The following is a 16,309-nucleotide window of genomic DNA, read 5'->3' as shown; positions in this document are numbered from 1 at the left end:
ACTATGATATTCACAAAAACCCTTTCGATTAAATAACTTTATTTAAGTAAATAGAGATGATCAATTTGAACATTCTTCTGTTCAATTTTTATTTTACATAATTAGCATTAAAACTAAACAAAAAAAAATGAACAGATTTTAAACATTTTGTTAATTTAATTAACAATTTGTTATAACAGAAAACCTGATAAACATGATATATGAAGCTAATGTTTAGAATGTCTATTAAAAATATCATGGATTTGGTTCAATCATATGCTATTCATAACCTTCACGTCCATTAAGTAGTTTGATAACTGAGTTTTCAAACCGTTTTAGTATACCTTCTCATACTCTTTACAACTTTTGATGATTTTTTTTCAGTGTAATTAATTTTCATGTATAGCATTTAATTGAAAACAAACACTCAATCTGTTTTTATCTATTTTCCTTTCAAGGAAGATAAATTTTCAGGCATAAAAATGAGAGAGAAACAGAATCGAAATTGACAAGAGACGTTTTTCAGTATGTGACACCAAATATTGAATAAATGAATTAAGTCGAATGTTGTCAGTTTTTGTAAACGATCATTACAACATTCACAAAATAATTTTAGTCATTATAGCTTTTATTCACGTTAAATGACAAAGGAAATTAATTAAGTCATTAAATGAAGATAGGCGAAAGAAAATTTCTTTCTTTACTATGATCACATTCATACATACTTTGCACATTTTAATCTATTATGAAATAGAAAATTTAGTTGTCAGGGTTTTACAAAATTTGGTTTTAACTTGTAGGTTGTATTTCTCGCAGAGTGATCTCAGTTAACATACTTTTGAAAACCAGGGGGCACTAGAGAGCTATTTCGTCCTTGTATGGGACTGCTAGACATTGTGCACTCTTGAATTCACCAAATATTGAACCTAAAACCTCCAAACCTCATGACGAACTCTCAACCGTTAGAAACCTTGGGTTACCTCCTAGTGGTGAAATTTCAACCTTGGTAAGTTTGAGAAGAAGCGTGACGATAAGCAAGTGTCATTAGTAGCAATACTGTCTAAATCCAGCCAACCATGACCTCTCATTAGAACTTCATAAACATCTTGAAGTAATTCATTAGTGAGTTGACTATTATAGCTTAGTCGAACGAGTTTTGTGTAAATTAGTCATAGTTTGTAGTTTTTATTTATTATAGTTTTTACCATGGAATATGAAGATCGTGAATTTGATCTCCGTTGACCTCGTGGGTAAAAACTGATGAGAAGTGCCATACTAGGTAAAACAGCTGTACGGTGTTCCATAATCATTATTGGTACCTTAACTGAAATCATTCTGTGACGAATACACACTATAAAATAGAAAATTGTTACCTCATTAACGAAGATACCAAAATGTGATCAGAATTTCAAGTGTCGAATAAAGTTAGAAAATAGTCTGAAAGTAATAAAAATGATAATAAAATATGAAAGAGAGTTGTGAATATTAATTTTCAGCATTGAGGAATATAAGGAAGACAACGAAGAGATTAGCATGTGTAAAAATTAATTTATGAAATAAGAAGTGATTACTAACACCATGTAGAATAAACAATTAGACAAAACGCCTTTGTACACATCAGTTGATAAATTCCTAAATCCTCCGTTATGTACAAATTTCTTATGCAGCTTCCTCTAGAATCTGTTCATTTTTGCTGATAAATTTAAATGAGGACTCTGGTAGAGATCTATGTTCAGAATATATCAGATTTTTAACAAAAATACTGTTGTCTGACTTACATTCACCTTTAGATGGCCATGTTAGGTCATGTTTGAATATGTGTTTGGAAAGCGCACGCTTTTTATGCCTAGTTTGAAGTGATAATTTTAGTCTGTTCTTGTTTAAAATTAATTACTATTATTGTATAACTTGGATGATGATCTTTATCCCATACAAATAATATACAATTATCTATGAATAATGTGTGTATCTTTCATATTTAGCGAATTATTTTAGCAAAAATTTTACTTAATTTCCAGGATCAAAAATTAAATCAGACTTTATCAGATTTAAATCTAACATTATAAGTTTTAAAGTTTAACTACCAATGTTCACTTATTATACATTGGTCTTGTAGAGCATTTGTACGACTTATATGTCATTTTATCACACTTAGCAGTAGTTGAGAAACTATTAAAAACTAGGGAACGGTGATAATCAGGAGTATTTGAATTATAGTACGAACTAAGAACCCCAGAAATAACGCAATTGGATCAAGAAGTACTAGATAAGCACGAACGAATGTACTGTATTTGAAATTCGAAATCAAGCATCCAATATGTACATAGGAATCAGTAGTTCATCCAAACACCACAGTAACACTAGAGAGGTATTTTGTTTAGATCTGCGCTCTCCAGACAACCCAAAAACATATTTGACCTATAAACTTTAAGTCCTCCAAATAACTTAGTGAATTGATAGATAAAAAACGTGTATTAGTTATTGGATAGCCTTCAGGTGGCTTAGTGTCGTTTTTGGAAAGTCATGACCTACGTAGTTAACCAAGACAGGAATAGGACAGTAACGTTAGGTTAAAACCCTTCTGATGTTTGAAATTCAAATCATTCAATGAAAACTCACTGTCCTTTCTCTATCATGCATAATGTGAACCCTGAAGGTCACGGTTTATCGTATGTGAAGTTACAGGTGGAAACTTTTAGGGAATCATCAACTGAGATTACATACTTATCTATTGTTTTCTGGATATCAATGGTTAGCCAACTGGCTTTAGTTTACTCTTACAGCTAGTTTTAAAATATTAGTAGTTTGTTGCACGTAACGTGTAACTACTCATTTATTAATCCAAGATAATTTGAACTGCTATAGAACAAGAATCATATAATCTACCATCTTATATGTAATCATTTTTCGAATTGCATTTCGAATTAGGTAACTATCTTGAATAATGGAATAAAATAACTTTTTCAAATATTGTAAGATCTGGAACATACCCTAATAGTGCGTTTCAACGTTTATTCCTAGTCATGTATTTTGTTTTCAAAGTTTTAATATACTGGATCTTTATCTCAGTCAACCAAATAATTTTAAACAAATTATAAGTATAAAAATAACACTGAAAACCATTAGTGTCTAACTTTTGCGCTGATTATTAAAAGAATTTAATGAACATTTATAAACTGACTATTAATAAATCACTTAATAATGGCAAATTAAGTTATCATTTTGATTTATTTTGGATACCCAACAAATCCATATCGTCAGTCCTTGTGATTTCACTACAAGTTGTCGGGTTCCGGGTTTCATTAAGAAACGCAAGCCAGTCAGGGGTTTCTCCAGACATAACAATAGACAGGGATAACAGTGTAAACTTGTTTAGTGTACTGGGAATTAACAAAACGTTGTAATAGGCTTTTTGAAGTATCTTGTGAGGTTAACTATCTTTTAATGTTTAATAAAACTGCAGAATTTAGAATTTTTGAGCATTTCTGTCATTCATTTAGTGGGTGAGTGTTGTATATAAGAGCATGATTTTCAATGAAGTTTTCATTTCCATCATCTAAAGCTATCTGCGTGTCTTCTATGAACACCTCATTGTAGTGCATCTCAATTTGCAAGTTGAAAAAGCTGAATAGATTGAAAGTCACAGCCTAAAATGAAGTCGTCAGTGAAAGTAATGCTCTCGCATGCACCTTTTATTGATTAAGTCAAGGGGAAAATATCCAAAAATCCTTGATACCGCACACATACTGAATAGTGAAAATCTCTATGAATTAATGAACACTCAATCTATGTTATAGAATCTTGTCATTAAACCGAATGCAAATTCATTGCCTTTTAGTGTTTTAATAGCTTATTTACAAGAATATTGTTGTTGAGCATAGTAGTACGTAATGCATTATTCTTTCTGTATTTACGTTATAAAATAGATCATTTCTTATGAAATAATAATGAAACTGTATTTACTGGTTTATAATCTCATCTAGCTATTGAGTCATAAGACTAAATGAAATATCTCAGATTTCATTAACTGTCGTTATTCCAATTAGATGCACATTAACAGTTTTTTTCTCACTATTTCTGAATATATTTTCAAACTTTAAATGGGTACATGAAGTGTTATATGTCATTTTCTTCTATAGATATTATTGTTTTATTTCATCATATTCTAACAATGTTCGAAGTAGTTGCATAGTTTCATATTGTCTATTAATTTTTTTACAGTCTATAAGTCTTGAGTAATAATAATTTTTCATATTTCAACGTGAGCAGAGATTTAAGATGTGTCAAGTTTTTGACTGTATCAATAACTTTCCTATGAACATTAAATGAAATTTCTGTTCACTTTTTATTAATCATGATTATTTAGACATCAAGCAGCTTTATCTGATCATAAAAAACGTGTTCATGGTCCACGTGAATATATTTGTGGTATATGCTCAGCAGATTTTGCTACAGAAACTTATCTACGTTCTCATGTACGAATTCATGATGAAAAACGATTTGTTTGTTTAGAATGCAAACATGGTTTTTCAAATCCATCCGATTTAAAAAATCATATGAGAATACATAATGATGAAAAACCATTTGAATGTGAAGTAAGTAAATTGCTATTATTATTATTATTATTCATAGCGTTCATTGTGAGCCCTGAAGACCTTGAGTTTGATCTCCTTTTTCCTCTCGTGTGCAAGCTGATTAGAAGTACCGTACTAGGAAAAAACATCTGTACTGTTCCATAGTCACTAATAATACTTTCGTAGTGAACAAGAACACGAGTGGGGATAATCGAATGTATTCGACACGAAATTACAGAGCATCTCAATAAAATCTGAGAACCATATAGTAAATAATCAATTTGCAAAATATCAATCCATTGTCTCAGATTTCATTGTTCATGCATTTTCTTACCAACTGTGTTCCGTTTCCGTTCTTTCCTTATCGATCATCCTCTGAAATACATTCTATGCCTGATTACCGTTATATACTACTTGTATGGACATAAGTAACCCACATCACACCTTAATTGAAATCAATTTGTGATGAATACAAACTATAAAATAGAAAATTGTCACCTCATTAACGAAGATACAAAAATGTAATCAAAAATTTCAACTGTAGTGTTGTTTTGAATATCAATAATTTACGTATGATTGGTAGTTTCCTGCCTATTAATGACTTTGCAGAAATGAAAGTCTAATTTATGGTTAAGTAGCTGCCAGTAATAATGATCAATATCTCGAGGAATTTTATATTTTAAAACAGGAAGAAGTCGACATTGTCAACTAATGTATTTATAGAATTGGATAATTGACAAATTTGTGACCAAGTACATAAGTGAAACGAAGATTAGGACTTGAACGATAATACTCTCTCAAAATTTCAGAGATATCATCTTCATGTATAAAAAGTTATTACCAAGCTACTATAAAGCTATCTGTAGATATTGTTATACACCAAAATCTACTGAAATTAATAATAAACGTTTCACTAACACGTAAGAATACTACTCATTAATAAACACATCAAATGAAGTCTTCTGTCATTTTCGCAATAAAACTGGTTCAGCAGAAAGTTGGAATTAATCAGAAAAGTTAACGAAAAGATCACTGCAAAATAATGTAATTCAGCTGAGAAAATTTCGACAAATCACTTAAACCTCAAGCTTAATCAATATCCTAAGTCTAAGATTTAGGGCATTAGACTGAAAATCGTATAAAGTCCGAGTGTTTTCTGCATTATCATTCCATAGAGAACCACTCACATCATTAATAGTCTTTTGAATACATAACGGGAAGATGATTATTCAGTTTTAAAAATTGTTTTACAACTAGGTAGTTCAGCTTAACTATTCTTTTCAGGAACCCTGAGCCATCAATATAGAATTTCTTTATAATTAACACCAATTTATCAACACATAAGTTCTTTATTTAAGTACTATCCTTTTTAATGAAATTCCATTAAAGCCTTATATAATTTCACTTAGTATTATTAACTTATGAGAAAAAATCAACCTAGTTGTGAGATTTTTGTTTATTGTATGTTTTACTAAAATGGGTCAATTGTGATAGGGATATTATTTATTTAAAGAAGGGATCAAAGAAATGTTCATAAAAACGCGATTGGATTAAACTAAATATTACATGAAATTCACTAGATGTAACCAGTAGTTGGAGTAAATAGATTTCAATGAATTGGCATATAGTTAACTTGAAATAATGGCGTGAACCGGTGGATAAAAGCGTTTTTAAATATGATCGGTATACTTTCATAATTCTTTCGTTTTATTTTAATTTATAAAAATCAATGTTATATAATAAGGTTAAATGCATTTTGAATTTCAGTTTGCTGGATGCTACCAAATACTTTCAAAGTGTGCTTAAATCCACATATATAACAACAATTCTAGTAAATAATGACTTAATGTTTACGTATATGTATTGGAATCTACGCTTAAAATGTAGGGAAAAACATCACTTTGCTACAGTGGGCCAGTGAAAAGTCATCAAATAAAAAGACCACTTGTACCAGTCGATCTCTTAAACGACAAATGAATGATATCTGCCAAGAAATAGCTTCATTTTCCAAACAGTAGAGAATTATGTAAATGAATGAGTGTTTATACATGCAATTTGGTTTAAGTCAATAAATTATCTTCTTTAGTCCTGGTTCTCTCGCTCAGCAACCAGTTGAGAACTTGCATATATGAGGTTTATTTATCAGTGTCAGACGCGGACACCGCAGGTCTTAATATATTATTGAGATTAGCGTGAAACAAAATATGTTCAAGTAGTTAGAATTCATTTTATCTGCCAATCAACGTGGATTCAAAGTTAGTTGAATTTCACTAATCAGGCAAAGAAGAGGATTGTACCAGGATTACAACTTTTATTCACTATGGTAAAAAGGTGCTAATATACAAGCATTTACCTGAATGTTCATTTAATTCCAATACGCTTATAACATTACGAAACAGATCAAACCTGATAAACTTAGGATATTCTGACACTTTCATTCAGTTCAGTTGACGGTCACTTTTGTATGAGAAAAGATTTGTCAGTCTGCTCTTATTTGAAACTCCCTCAAAATGAACTTTTCTAAAAACCACAAATGCATAATATGGAATGATTATGACATGAACAACCCGAGAATTTTGTATTGCATTCATCTAAATAATTTCATCAAAAGATTGAGATAAACCATACATTTTTGTAAATTTTTTATTCTAATCTGCCAACATGATACAAGTAAACAAAAATACTGGTTTGAATGTTAACTACTAGTACACTAAAATATATTAGAATATTGGTCTTGGTTTCACTTTATTTCAAACAAGATTTTCTTTCAGTATCTGTCTAAAACAACAGATTTAACCAACTAATGTGTTCTTATTCCATTAGGTGTGTGGAAAAGCATTTCGCCATGTTAGTGGATTTTATGCTCATATACGAATTCATACAGGTGAAACACCATATCAATGTGAATTGTGTGCAAAGAAATTTAGTAATGCAAGCAATTTTCGCATGCACAGGAGGGTACATACAAAGGAAATGCAATTCCGGTAAACTTTCCAGTCTCAAAATTATTTAAATATTATAAATATGTCAATTGTTGACTGAAAAAATTGATACTGTTGGCATTATTTCATAATTAGGGGAAAAGGAAGTTAATAACTTGAACTAGTATGACATAACTCAAAAGGCGTTCTCAGTTGTATCAAATTTATTCCACAAGTTACGTTTCAAGAGATAGATCATGTGACCTGATTTTCAACTTTTCAGATATTTCTCTAGATTTATCCAAATATGACATTTAAGTGGAAACCGATGGTAGGTTTCTTATTTGCTGACACTTGTCTGGTGATTATACGTTTATTCTCAAGGAGCTAATGGTCTGGATATGATTCGAACCCGCTTTACGTGCCGTTGCAGTTTAAGGTGCTCCTATTAAAGTACCTCAAACTATATCGGTCTCCTATTGAAGATTATCGAAGTATTAACTAATGGCGAATTTGTCTAATCCGTAATGCCAATCGAGTCATATTGAACAAGCTGCGATTTATCCTAATAATCAAAACTTTGTTATACTCTATTTTATAGTTTATCATTAGCCCAGTACATTCATATAATTCAGATGAAAAATCAGTTTACTCGAAGCTAGGACATTTTAGTTATTGTGCAGTTTCTATTTCAAAAATTATCATAGACCTTTCTATTCAAATGATGTTAATTTCTTTCTCTTTTATTTAATGACGAGATAATCTATTTTTAAACAACAGCTCAAGATATAAATATACGTAAGTCACTTTCTTATACTTAGCAACATGGGATTTATTATTTGGACCCCTAGACAAATGACTACCACTGACATGATTGGTAAATATTATTCGAATAGTTGAAGGCATTATTATTTGTGATAGTAACCATTCAGTCTAAATCATTATATAATGGTACTTTGTCTAGTAAATTGAACAATCTACAGTATAATTCACGTTAAATGTTGCCTATATATTTTAATGAATAGTTTGACAACTGTACTTTTGCAGAAAATTCAACATATTTAAACCACTGGTTCAAAATGCAATTTTTCACATTCTCATCTTGAGTCAATTTCAATATAGTACGGTCCTCATTCAATACCTCCGTTTGTGTAAGACTATTTCATAGTTTACAGCTTCCTACTAAAACCCTCACTAGTCCATCACATCAACTATTATGTAATGAAATTGTAATCCGCCCCACTAAATTCAAGTTAGTATTCCCACTGAAACCCGAAGCTCTTAAGATCTATGCCATGTAGGATCTTGAGTAGCGCTCTTGAGACATCTTGGATAGAGATGAAACGGCCATCTAATGTCACGTAGTTCTCAACAGTTGTCTAAGTGGTGTCGGTTCGTAGGTTGTGGAAATGTTATCCTGTTAAACAAAATAATTTGAAACTTGAGCTCCACAGTTTAGTTCACGATTTTTTATTTATAGATTACTAAAGTTGAAAACAAAATCATCTTTATGGGTAATTATTATTTCTGTCTTGTTAGGATAATGTTTAGCTCCTGAAATACAAATATGAGTCATTTGGTATCATCATCCTAGTAATATTATGGGACGTAGTGTATGATTATGTGTGATTATTTATGCTCCACACGACGTCTTTCCATATAGCTACTCCGATAAGCATCAATTTCAGCCAATTTATGACTTTAATGTTGTACGGTATTTTTGGCTTATTTTTTTTCGATAACATTATATTTTGATAATCATTTCTTAATCATAATTATCTTTTTTTTAATATAGCTGTCAAACATGCGGTAAAGAATTTATCCAACCAAGTAACTACAGTCGACACTTAAGAATACATACAAAAGAAAAACCTTATTCATGTAACTTATGCTCAGCAAAATTTCTTTATTCAACTTCTTTAAAACGACATCAACAACGTCATCATGGTTTAGAATTATTAAGATGTCAATTATGTCAGAAAACATTTTTAAATGAATCATGTCTTATTCGACATCGTACTGGTTGTGAATTACGCGCTTGTGTTAAAACGGCAGATGAAGAATTATACACTCATTTATTATAAAACTAATAATATCAAGAAAATCTGTCTACATTTAACATAATACTTCTCTTTTTACAACTAGAAAATAATCATAATAATAGTAATAATGTATCAACTTATATTATGAATGAGTAGATTGTAAATCTTGTTTTGTTTAACTCTTCTTTTTATTCGCTAAAATAAATGTTCACTTATTTTTTTACACATTCAGAAGAAGATTATCAACATGGTAACTATGAGCATTATTTTTATTTGAACTATTTCACCATACTATTTTTTCTAAAGAAAAAATCTTTGATGATAAACATTTTACGTCATTTTTTTTTCTTTTTTTATATAAACCACTTTTTATTGGTTTATTTTTGCAGTTTGTTTTCCAATTTTTTAATATCAGATAATGTGCTTTATCATACCTTAACGTTTATTTTGTCAGATAATATTCGTAACAATGAGAATTAAAATAATAAATTTTATGTATATTTTTTCTTCATAAATAATGATCAATTTCTTGAAGCCATATATTGATATTGAATTTCTCATACATTTATCATTGGTGATATTATAACGCTAACTATCAAGTGAATGAATATAAGCTCATTTATCCAATTGTTGTAAACGAGAACTCAGGTGGAGATGAATAATTTATTATTTAATACAAAATTAAAGAATATCTTAGTAAAAATATGCGAACCATACAATGAATAATTTATTTGCAAAATTCCATCATTTGACCTTCACATTCTGTATGGTTCTTCCAAGTCATAATTCCTTACTATATCCGTTTCTGTTTTCTTTAAATTGACCTTCATAGCCTTTTTCTGCTATGCATTCCTCTTCTGGTTGGTGTTACATGCTACTTATGTCGACAGACATGAGTTCTGAACGACGTACATCTACATTTATCTCCGGTCACCAGCATGTGAGCCTAGCCGAGGATTTCATTTTCTAAATACCTAAATGTCCATCATAGTGATTTTCAAGGGCAGATTTACATAATGAAGGAGGAATAACAACACGACCATTAAAATACAAAATACCATCAGGAGTAGTGGATAACTCGTCCCGCTTTGAAAAATAGTCAGGAAATATACGTTTTGGACTAGCATTCCAACCTTTTCGTATGACACCGAGTATACATCAACAGTACCGACGAGTTTCTCTAGAGAGATCTGAATTTCTCACTGTTAAAAGGTTGTACTAACAAACAGTCGTCAGTATTAACAGGTTTATCGTGGAAAGATTTTCGAGACATGTAGTCGCTATGTTGAATTTGACACTTCTGTGCTGAATCGTATAGTCATAGGCACTCAAAGCAATACTCCATCGTTGAACCATAGCAGATGAGGAACGTGCTAAGGATTTTTCAGGATTATAAATGAACTTTAAATCTTCGTGATCTGAAACAACAGTGAATTTGTCACCAAATAAATATTTCTGAACTCGTTTGACAGCCGAAAACACAGATAATTCTTCTCGCTGAGTTTGTGAATAATCTTGTTCATTAACAGTAATTTGGTGTGAAACACAGATAACTGGTCTACCTTCCTGCTCTAAAACTGCGCCGATACCCACAGGTGATGCATCAGTAATAAGCATAGAATGTACACTAGAGGGGTAACTTTGAAGAACAGCATCACTTTGAAGGAACTTTAGCAGACTTCGTAAGCACGACACTTGTTCCTCACCAAATTTGAATGAATTCAATGTCAAAATATTAAATAGACAATTGGCAAAACAAGGTAAATTAGGAATAAAACGGAAATAGTACTGAAGAGCATCCACTAGTAAACGTAAATGTGTAAGAGTATTCAGAGTTAGTTTATTTGTCAGTGGAGCCAATCGCTTCACATCTGGTTTAAAACCAATACCGTCCACAGGCATCCAGGACATTCGAAAATAGATACACGAAACGAACACCCATTTGGATTCACCGTTATATTCTTTTCAATTAAACGATGCAATAAAGCAATAAGTCTCTGATCATGAGCTACTTTATCAGGACCATGAGTAATAAGGTCATCTTGATGAACTTCAACACCTTTAAGGTCACTGACTTCATAATTCATCACTTCCTGAAATATGGATGGCGAACAGTTTAGACCATATAGAAGGAAGTTGTATTTGAATACACCAAAGGCAATGTTAAATGTTGTCCAAATAGATGAAGGATGATCTAAAGGAATTCGAAGATAAGCACCTTTTAAGTCAACTTTTGAGAACACTTTAGAAACATGAGGCCGATTTAAAATATCTTCAGCTTCTACCGTCGTGCACGTTTGTTTCAACAAACGGTGGTTCAGTGTTAACCTGTAGTCACCAAATATTCTAGGGTTATTGTCATCATACTCCAATAGCATCACAGTAGGAGCATCTTATACCAACTCACGTGCAACTGAGTTTGTTCTCATTTAACTCGGTTAAGCCCTTTTGTTAACTTTTTAGCAGACAAAGTCATCCGTACTGTAACAACTTATTGTACATTTATTGTTGTTGTGCTTGTATGAAATATGTATGCTTGAACTTTGCCTACCGCCTACGCATCTATCCATCCTGCTAGCTTTATTATTAGCTGCTTAACTGATTCGATGATCTATTCATTTCCCTATATTTATAGACGTACATTTACACTCTACACTCTCAGTTCGCTGACTCATTCATTTGCCTCTCTGTTTTGTGGTCTGATTTATCTGCTAATAAAACTGTAGTTGCTGCTTCTCTTTGCCTTCTGATTTCAAACACCGTTGAGGATTATACGGTAAAGGTTACGAGGGTGATTGGTCAACGAAGCACAGCCACTGCAACCTCATACTAAAAACCGAATCGGTTCAATTACACGTTTAGCACACAAATTGTCCTATGTCTTATTTACTGTTTCTCAAGGACCATAAGGGATTATTCGTCTTTTAAGAAAAGTTGGATCACCCTGTACTTCAAGTTTTATGAGCCGAATTTTCTTACCTCCACTGCACTTATCACATTCAGCTATCAAATCTTTAGGCAAAGCACCAGACTTTTCTTTAGAAACTAATAAAGAAAACTCCATTTTAAGCCTTTTCAAATTTATTATACCCAGCATTCACAGACATTTTCACTAACTAAAAACACACAAGGCATCTATGAAGAGCAATCGTCTCTTATTAGCAACCCAAAGCATCTCATTAACAGATTTTGTGCAGTAATGCCCAATAATGAGACTTCAGTGGGTCGTACTACAACATTAAAATCTAAAGATTTAAATTTTCTAAAATGAAATAATGGACTCTAGACATCTTGTGTCAAAAATAAAGTCATGGATTAAACCAAGAGAGCTATATAATCACTTTCAAATATGGACATTACCTTTCAAAATCGTGGACAAAGATACACGGTCATTAGAAAAACCAAACCTAAAAAATTTGAACTACAGGGATTGTCATCACTAGTGGAAAACGAACAGTAACTCTACAAATCCCCTTAATGTACCCCATTTTACAACGGTTAAAGCATTTCAGATTAGGATTCAGACTTGTTAAGTAAGGATAGAAAGTCTACGGACTATGATATTTCACTTCTAGTATGCTTCTGTGAGTGTCTAGTCTTCTGTTGAATGAGTCAAGTGAAGGTGCGAATGCCACTACCTCTAGTAACATGTCCCAAAAATCGAGGACAACTTGTATGCCACGTGTATTTTGTTTGTTCTTGGCATTTCTACTTGCCTGCTATGTTCTCTATTTATCCCAATCTGGTAGGAAGAAAAAGAGAGGATATATTAGGTCCAAAATCGCTTCTTAGTACCCTACACATCAAAGCCAGGTCACCTCTTAATCTGTGAAAAGCCAGAGTAAAGAGGTCTAGCTTTCCAAGCCGCTCTTTGTATAGTAAACCCAGTAGGTCTGGGGTTCCACTGGTATATTTCAATGTACCTTTTCCAGGACATCCAAGTAGTCTGCATCTACCAACATGGCTCAGACTAGAGGTTAGTGTATTCAAGCACTGATGCCACGTTTTGGTTTGGCCGCCCCTTATTCTCTTCCAACCATCCCTAACACCCGTTAGCATTGTACGACGTGGTAATCGGTGTTCGGGCATACGTAACACGTGGCCCAACCATCTCAGTCGATGAAGATTCACAACCTCATCAACTGATTTACCATCCTTCCCTAATAACCTGCGTCTAACCTCACTATTAGTTACCCGGTGATCCCAACAGACGCCAGCAATATTTCTAAGGCGTCTGTGGTCAAATACTAGTAGCTTACGGGTGTCTTCTACTCTTAAAGGTAACACACCTTAACGAAGTGACATATTGAACATAGTAGTCAATGGAGCAGTAATATATTGTGCAATTTATTACGAGATTTCAGAATGTAGTTCATCCGGTTCTGTTGACATTTCCGTCTCTAAAGTGCCAATAGCCTTAAGTACATCGACTCTGTCGAAGTCCACAGTAAGCAGACGGTTTGTTGATTCTGTGTTTAAGTCTAGCTGTTCGTCTAAAAGACGTGTAGAAATACGGTTTACCTCATTATTAGTACTTCTCTAATAATAGGCCTAATCCTAAAATTGTAAATTTTTAACGACATAACTGTTTAATCTATAAGATCTTACGTGGAAGTCACATCATCGCCTCGTAGTGTGGCGGTTAGCACTCTGGACTCTGAATCCAGAGACCCCAGTTCGTGTCTCGGCGAGGCCTCCAGCCCCTGAATGCCCTGGTATGGCCGAGAGTGGGGAGAGTCCGCTCTCCCTCTCGAAATGCTCTCACATGGCCACGCGTATACAGCCTCTGCCAGGGAAGTCCTACTCATTGCCTTCTCGTGGCGGGGGTGTTGTTTACGAAAATGAGAGGACGAAAAGCGAATGTCCGGCGCTTTAACCGGATTCCAAAACAATGGTGCACGTGGGCTGGCTCCAGTATCCTGCGGGAACAAATGGCGTATGAACCAATCGTTGGTCACCGGCTACCATGGGATTACATCTTACGATGCTCCACTGCCTTGTGGATCAGACCTTTAGGTCAAAGGCTCGGGAGTGGCCCCTAAGATAACCACCTGCTTCGGTCTGGGCACCCGGGCAGTATCACAGCCCACACGCAAATGATGAACTCTCTATATCTATGGAAACTACTTTTCTCGCTTCGAAAAACAATCAAATAGTTAAAATTATTATCATTACTATTATTGTCATTATTATTATTATTATCATTATTAATACTATTATTATTATTACTACTATTATTGTAATTATTGTTATTATTATTATTATTATTATTATTTTCCACATTATTCACCCTCTTTTATACTTATACAGCGGCTCGTCTTTGATGGAAATTCGACTGTATCTAAACGTTCTCGAGTCACTGTCCGGTTGAAAATTGTATGTTTCCACTGAATATGAGTACTGAAGCGGTTTTTCTGAAACCACATGCAACATTCAAACTGGCTGCCTTCAACATTCGCACATTTATGCAGGTCGGACAACAGATAGGGCTGGCTATGTCTTTGGAAAGTCTTAATATTGATGTTTGTTGTCTATCCGAGACCCGTATTCAAGACTCTGGCGAAGTACTACAAATTCGATCTCCATCTGTCGCTTCGAAAAGCTTGTTTTACGTGCGCTTATCCGGGGACCCTGTGGCATCTTCGTCTGGTCTTGCTGGCGTTGGTGTCGCACTAAGCGCTAGAGCTGAGGCAGCACTAGTCGAGTGGATCCCCATTAACAGTCGGTTATGTGCTGTTAGATTAGAAAGTTCCATCAAAGTGAGAAGAAATCGGCGTGAGAAACGATGTCTTTTCGTCATCTCCGCCTATGCCCCGACAGATTGCAGCCCGGATGCAATCAAGGATGAGTTTTACCACCAGTTATCAGTTCTTCTCCAGAAAGTGCGTTCGACAGATATTGTAGTACTAGCCGGAGACTTGAATGCCCAGGTCGGGCGTCTAGGCACAGAAGAGAGTCGTTTAGGTGGCGATGGGGACTCGTTGGTCGCAGGTCAGATAACGGGGACCGTCTACTGCAACTGTGCACAGACCACAACCTGTTTCTGGCTAGCACTAACTTTCGGCACAGTCATCGCCGATGTGCCACCTGGCGTCCTCCCTCTGCATCTCAAGCCTGGACTCAGATTGATCACATCGCGATGAGCTACCGCTGGCGTGGTTGTGTACAAGACTGCCGCTCCTTTTGGAGCACCTATCTGGACTCTGACCATGCCTTGGTCTGCGCCGATCTTACCTTACTTTTCAGTGGCCAACGAAATGACCGCCACAAACGGATTGATGTTAGCAAGTCGGTTGCAACTCCTGTTGCTAGTAAGTATGGAACCGAGCTAGTTTCTAGGCTAGCTACCATTCCACCGAGAAGTATAGATGAGCATTGGTTGCAATTGCATGACGCCATGAAAATGGCGAGAACAGTCAGTTGTGGGTTTGCGAAACGTCCCGCTTTTAAGCACTGGGTTTCTCCAGGTTCCTTACAACTCATTGAAGCCCGTCGGTCTACTCCGGGTGACCGTGAGTTTGACAGCAGCGGCATCTGGTAACTTCCAACTCATCCGAGCCACTGGCAGCAAGAAGTCTGGTGTGAGCGAAACAATCTGCGAGGATGATGGGATGCCAATCACTAACATCCATCGACGTCTTGGACGATGGGCAGAATTTTTCGAAGGGTAGTTCAACTGGCCTGCTGCTCCGGCAACATCGGTCAGACTGTCCTGCCCTCCATGGCCGGTGGCGACTGATCCACCAAATGAGGCGGAAGCCCGCAAGGAACTCCAACTCTTGAAGCGTTACAA

The 16,309-nt window shown here is 34.4% G+C and overlaps 1 protein-coding gene across 2 annotated transcripts in view; it reads left to right on the top strand.

Annotated features, from left to right (window-relative positions):
• Positions 1 to 10,292, top strand: part of MS3_00010117 (uncharacterized protein) — a gene marked incomplete at its 5' end in the record, with an annotated part of 45,052 nt that extends 34,760 nt beyond the window's left edge. The window contains 4 exons of one of the 2 annotated variants that reach the window (XM_051218459.1): positions 4,346 to 4,574; positions 7,377 to 7,537; positions 8,255 to 8,272; positions 9,270 to 10,292. In XM_051218459.1, the coding sequence (XP_051073921.1) occupies positions 4,346 to 4,574; positions 7,377 to 7,537; positions 8,255 to 8,272; positions 9,270 to 9,558 (697 nt within the window). In that variant the 3' untranslated portion in view covers positions 9,559 to 10,292. The remainder of the gene's footprint in view (positions 1 to 4,345; positions 4,575 to 7,376; positions 7,538 to 8,254; positions 8,273 to 9,269) is intronic. The other variant, XM_051218458.1, reaches the window with a different exon arrangement.
• Between the last annotated feature and the right edge of the window lie 6,017 nt (positions 10,293 to 16,309).

Source organism: Schistosoma haematobium, chromosome 1, assembly GCF_000699445.3.
Source record: "Schistosoma haematobium chromosome 1, whole genome shotgun sequence".
NCBI classification, from domain to species: Eukaryota; Metazoa; Platyhelminthes; class Trematoda; order Strigeidida; family Schistosomatidae; genus Schistosoma; species Schistosoma haematobium.
The sequence above is the reverse complement of the archived record's forward strand: the minus strand, read 5'-3'. Positions and strand labels throughout refer to the sequence as shown.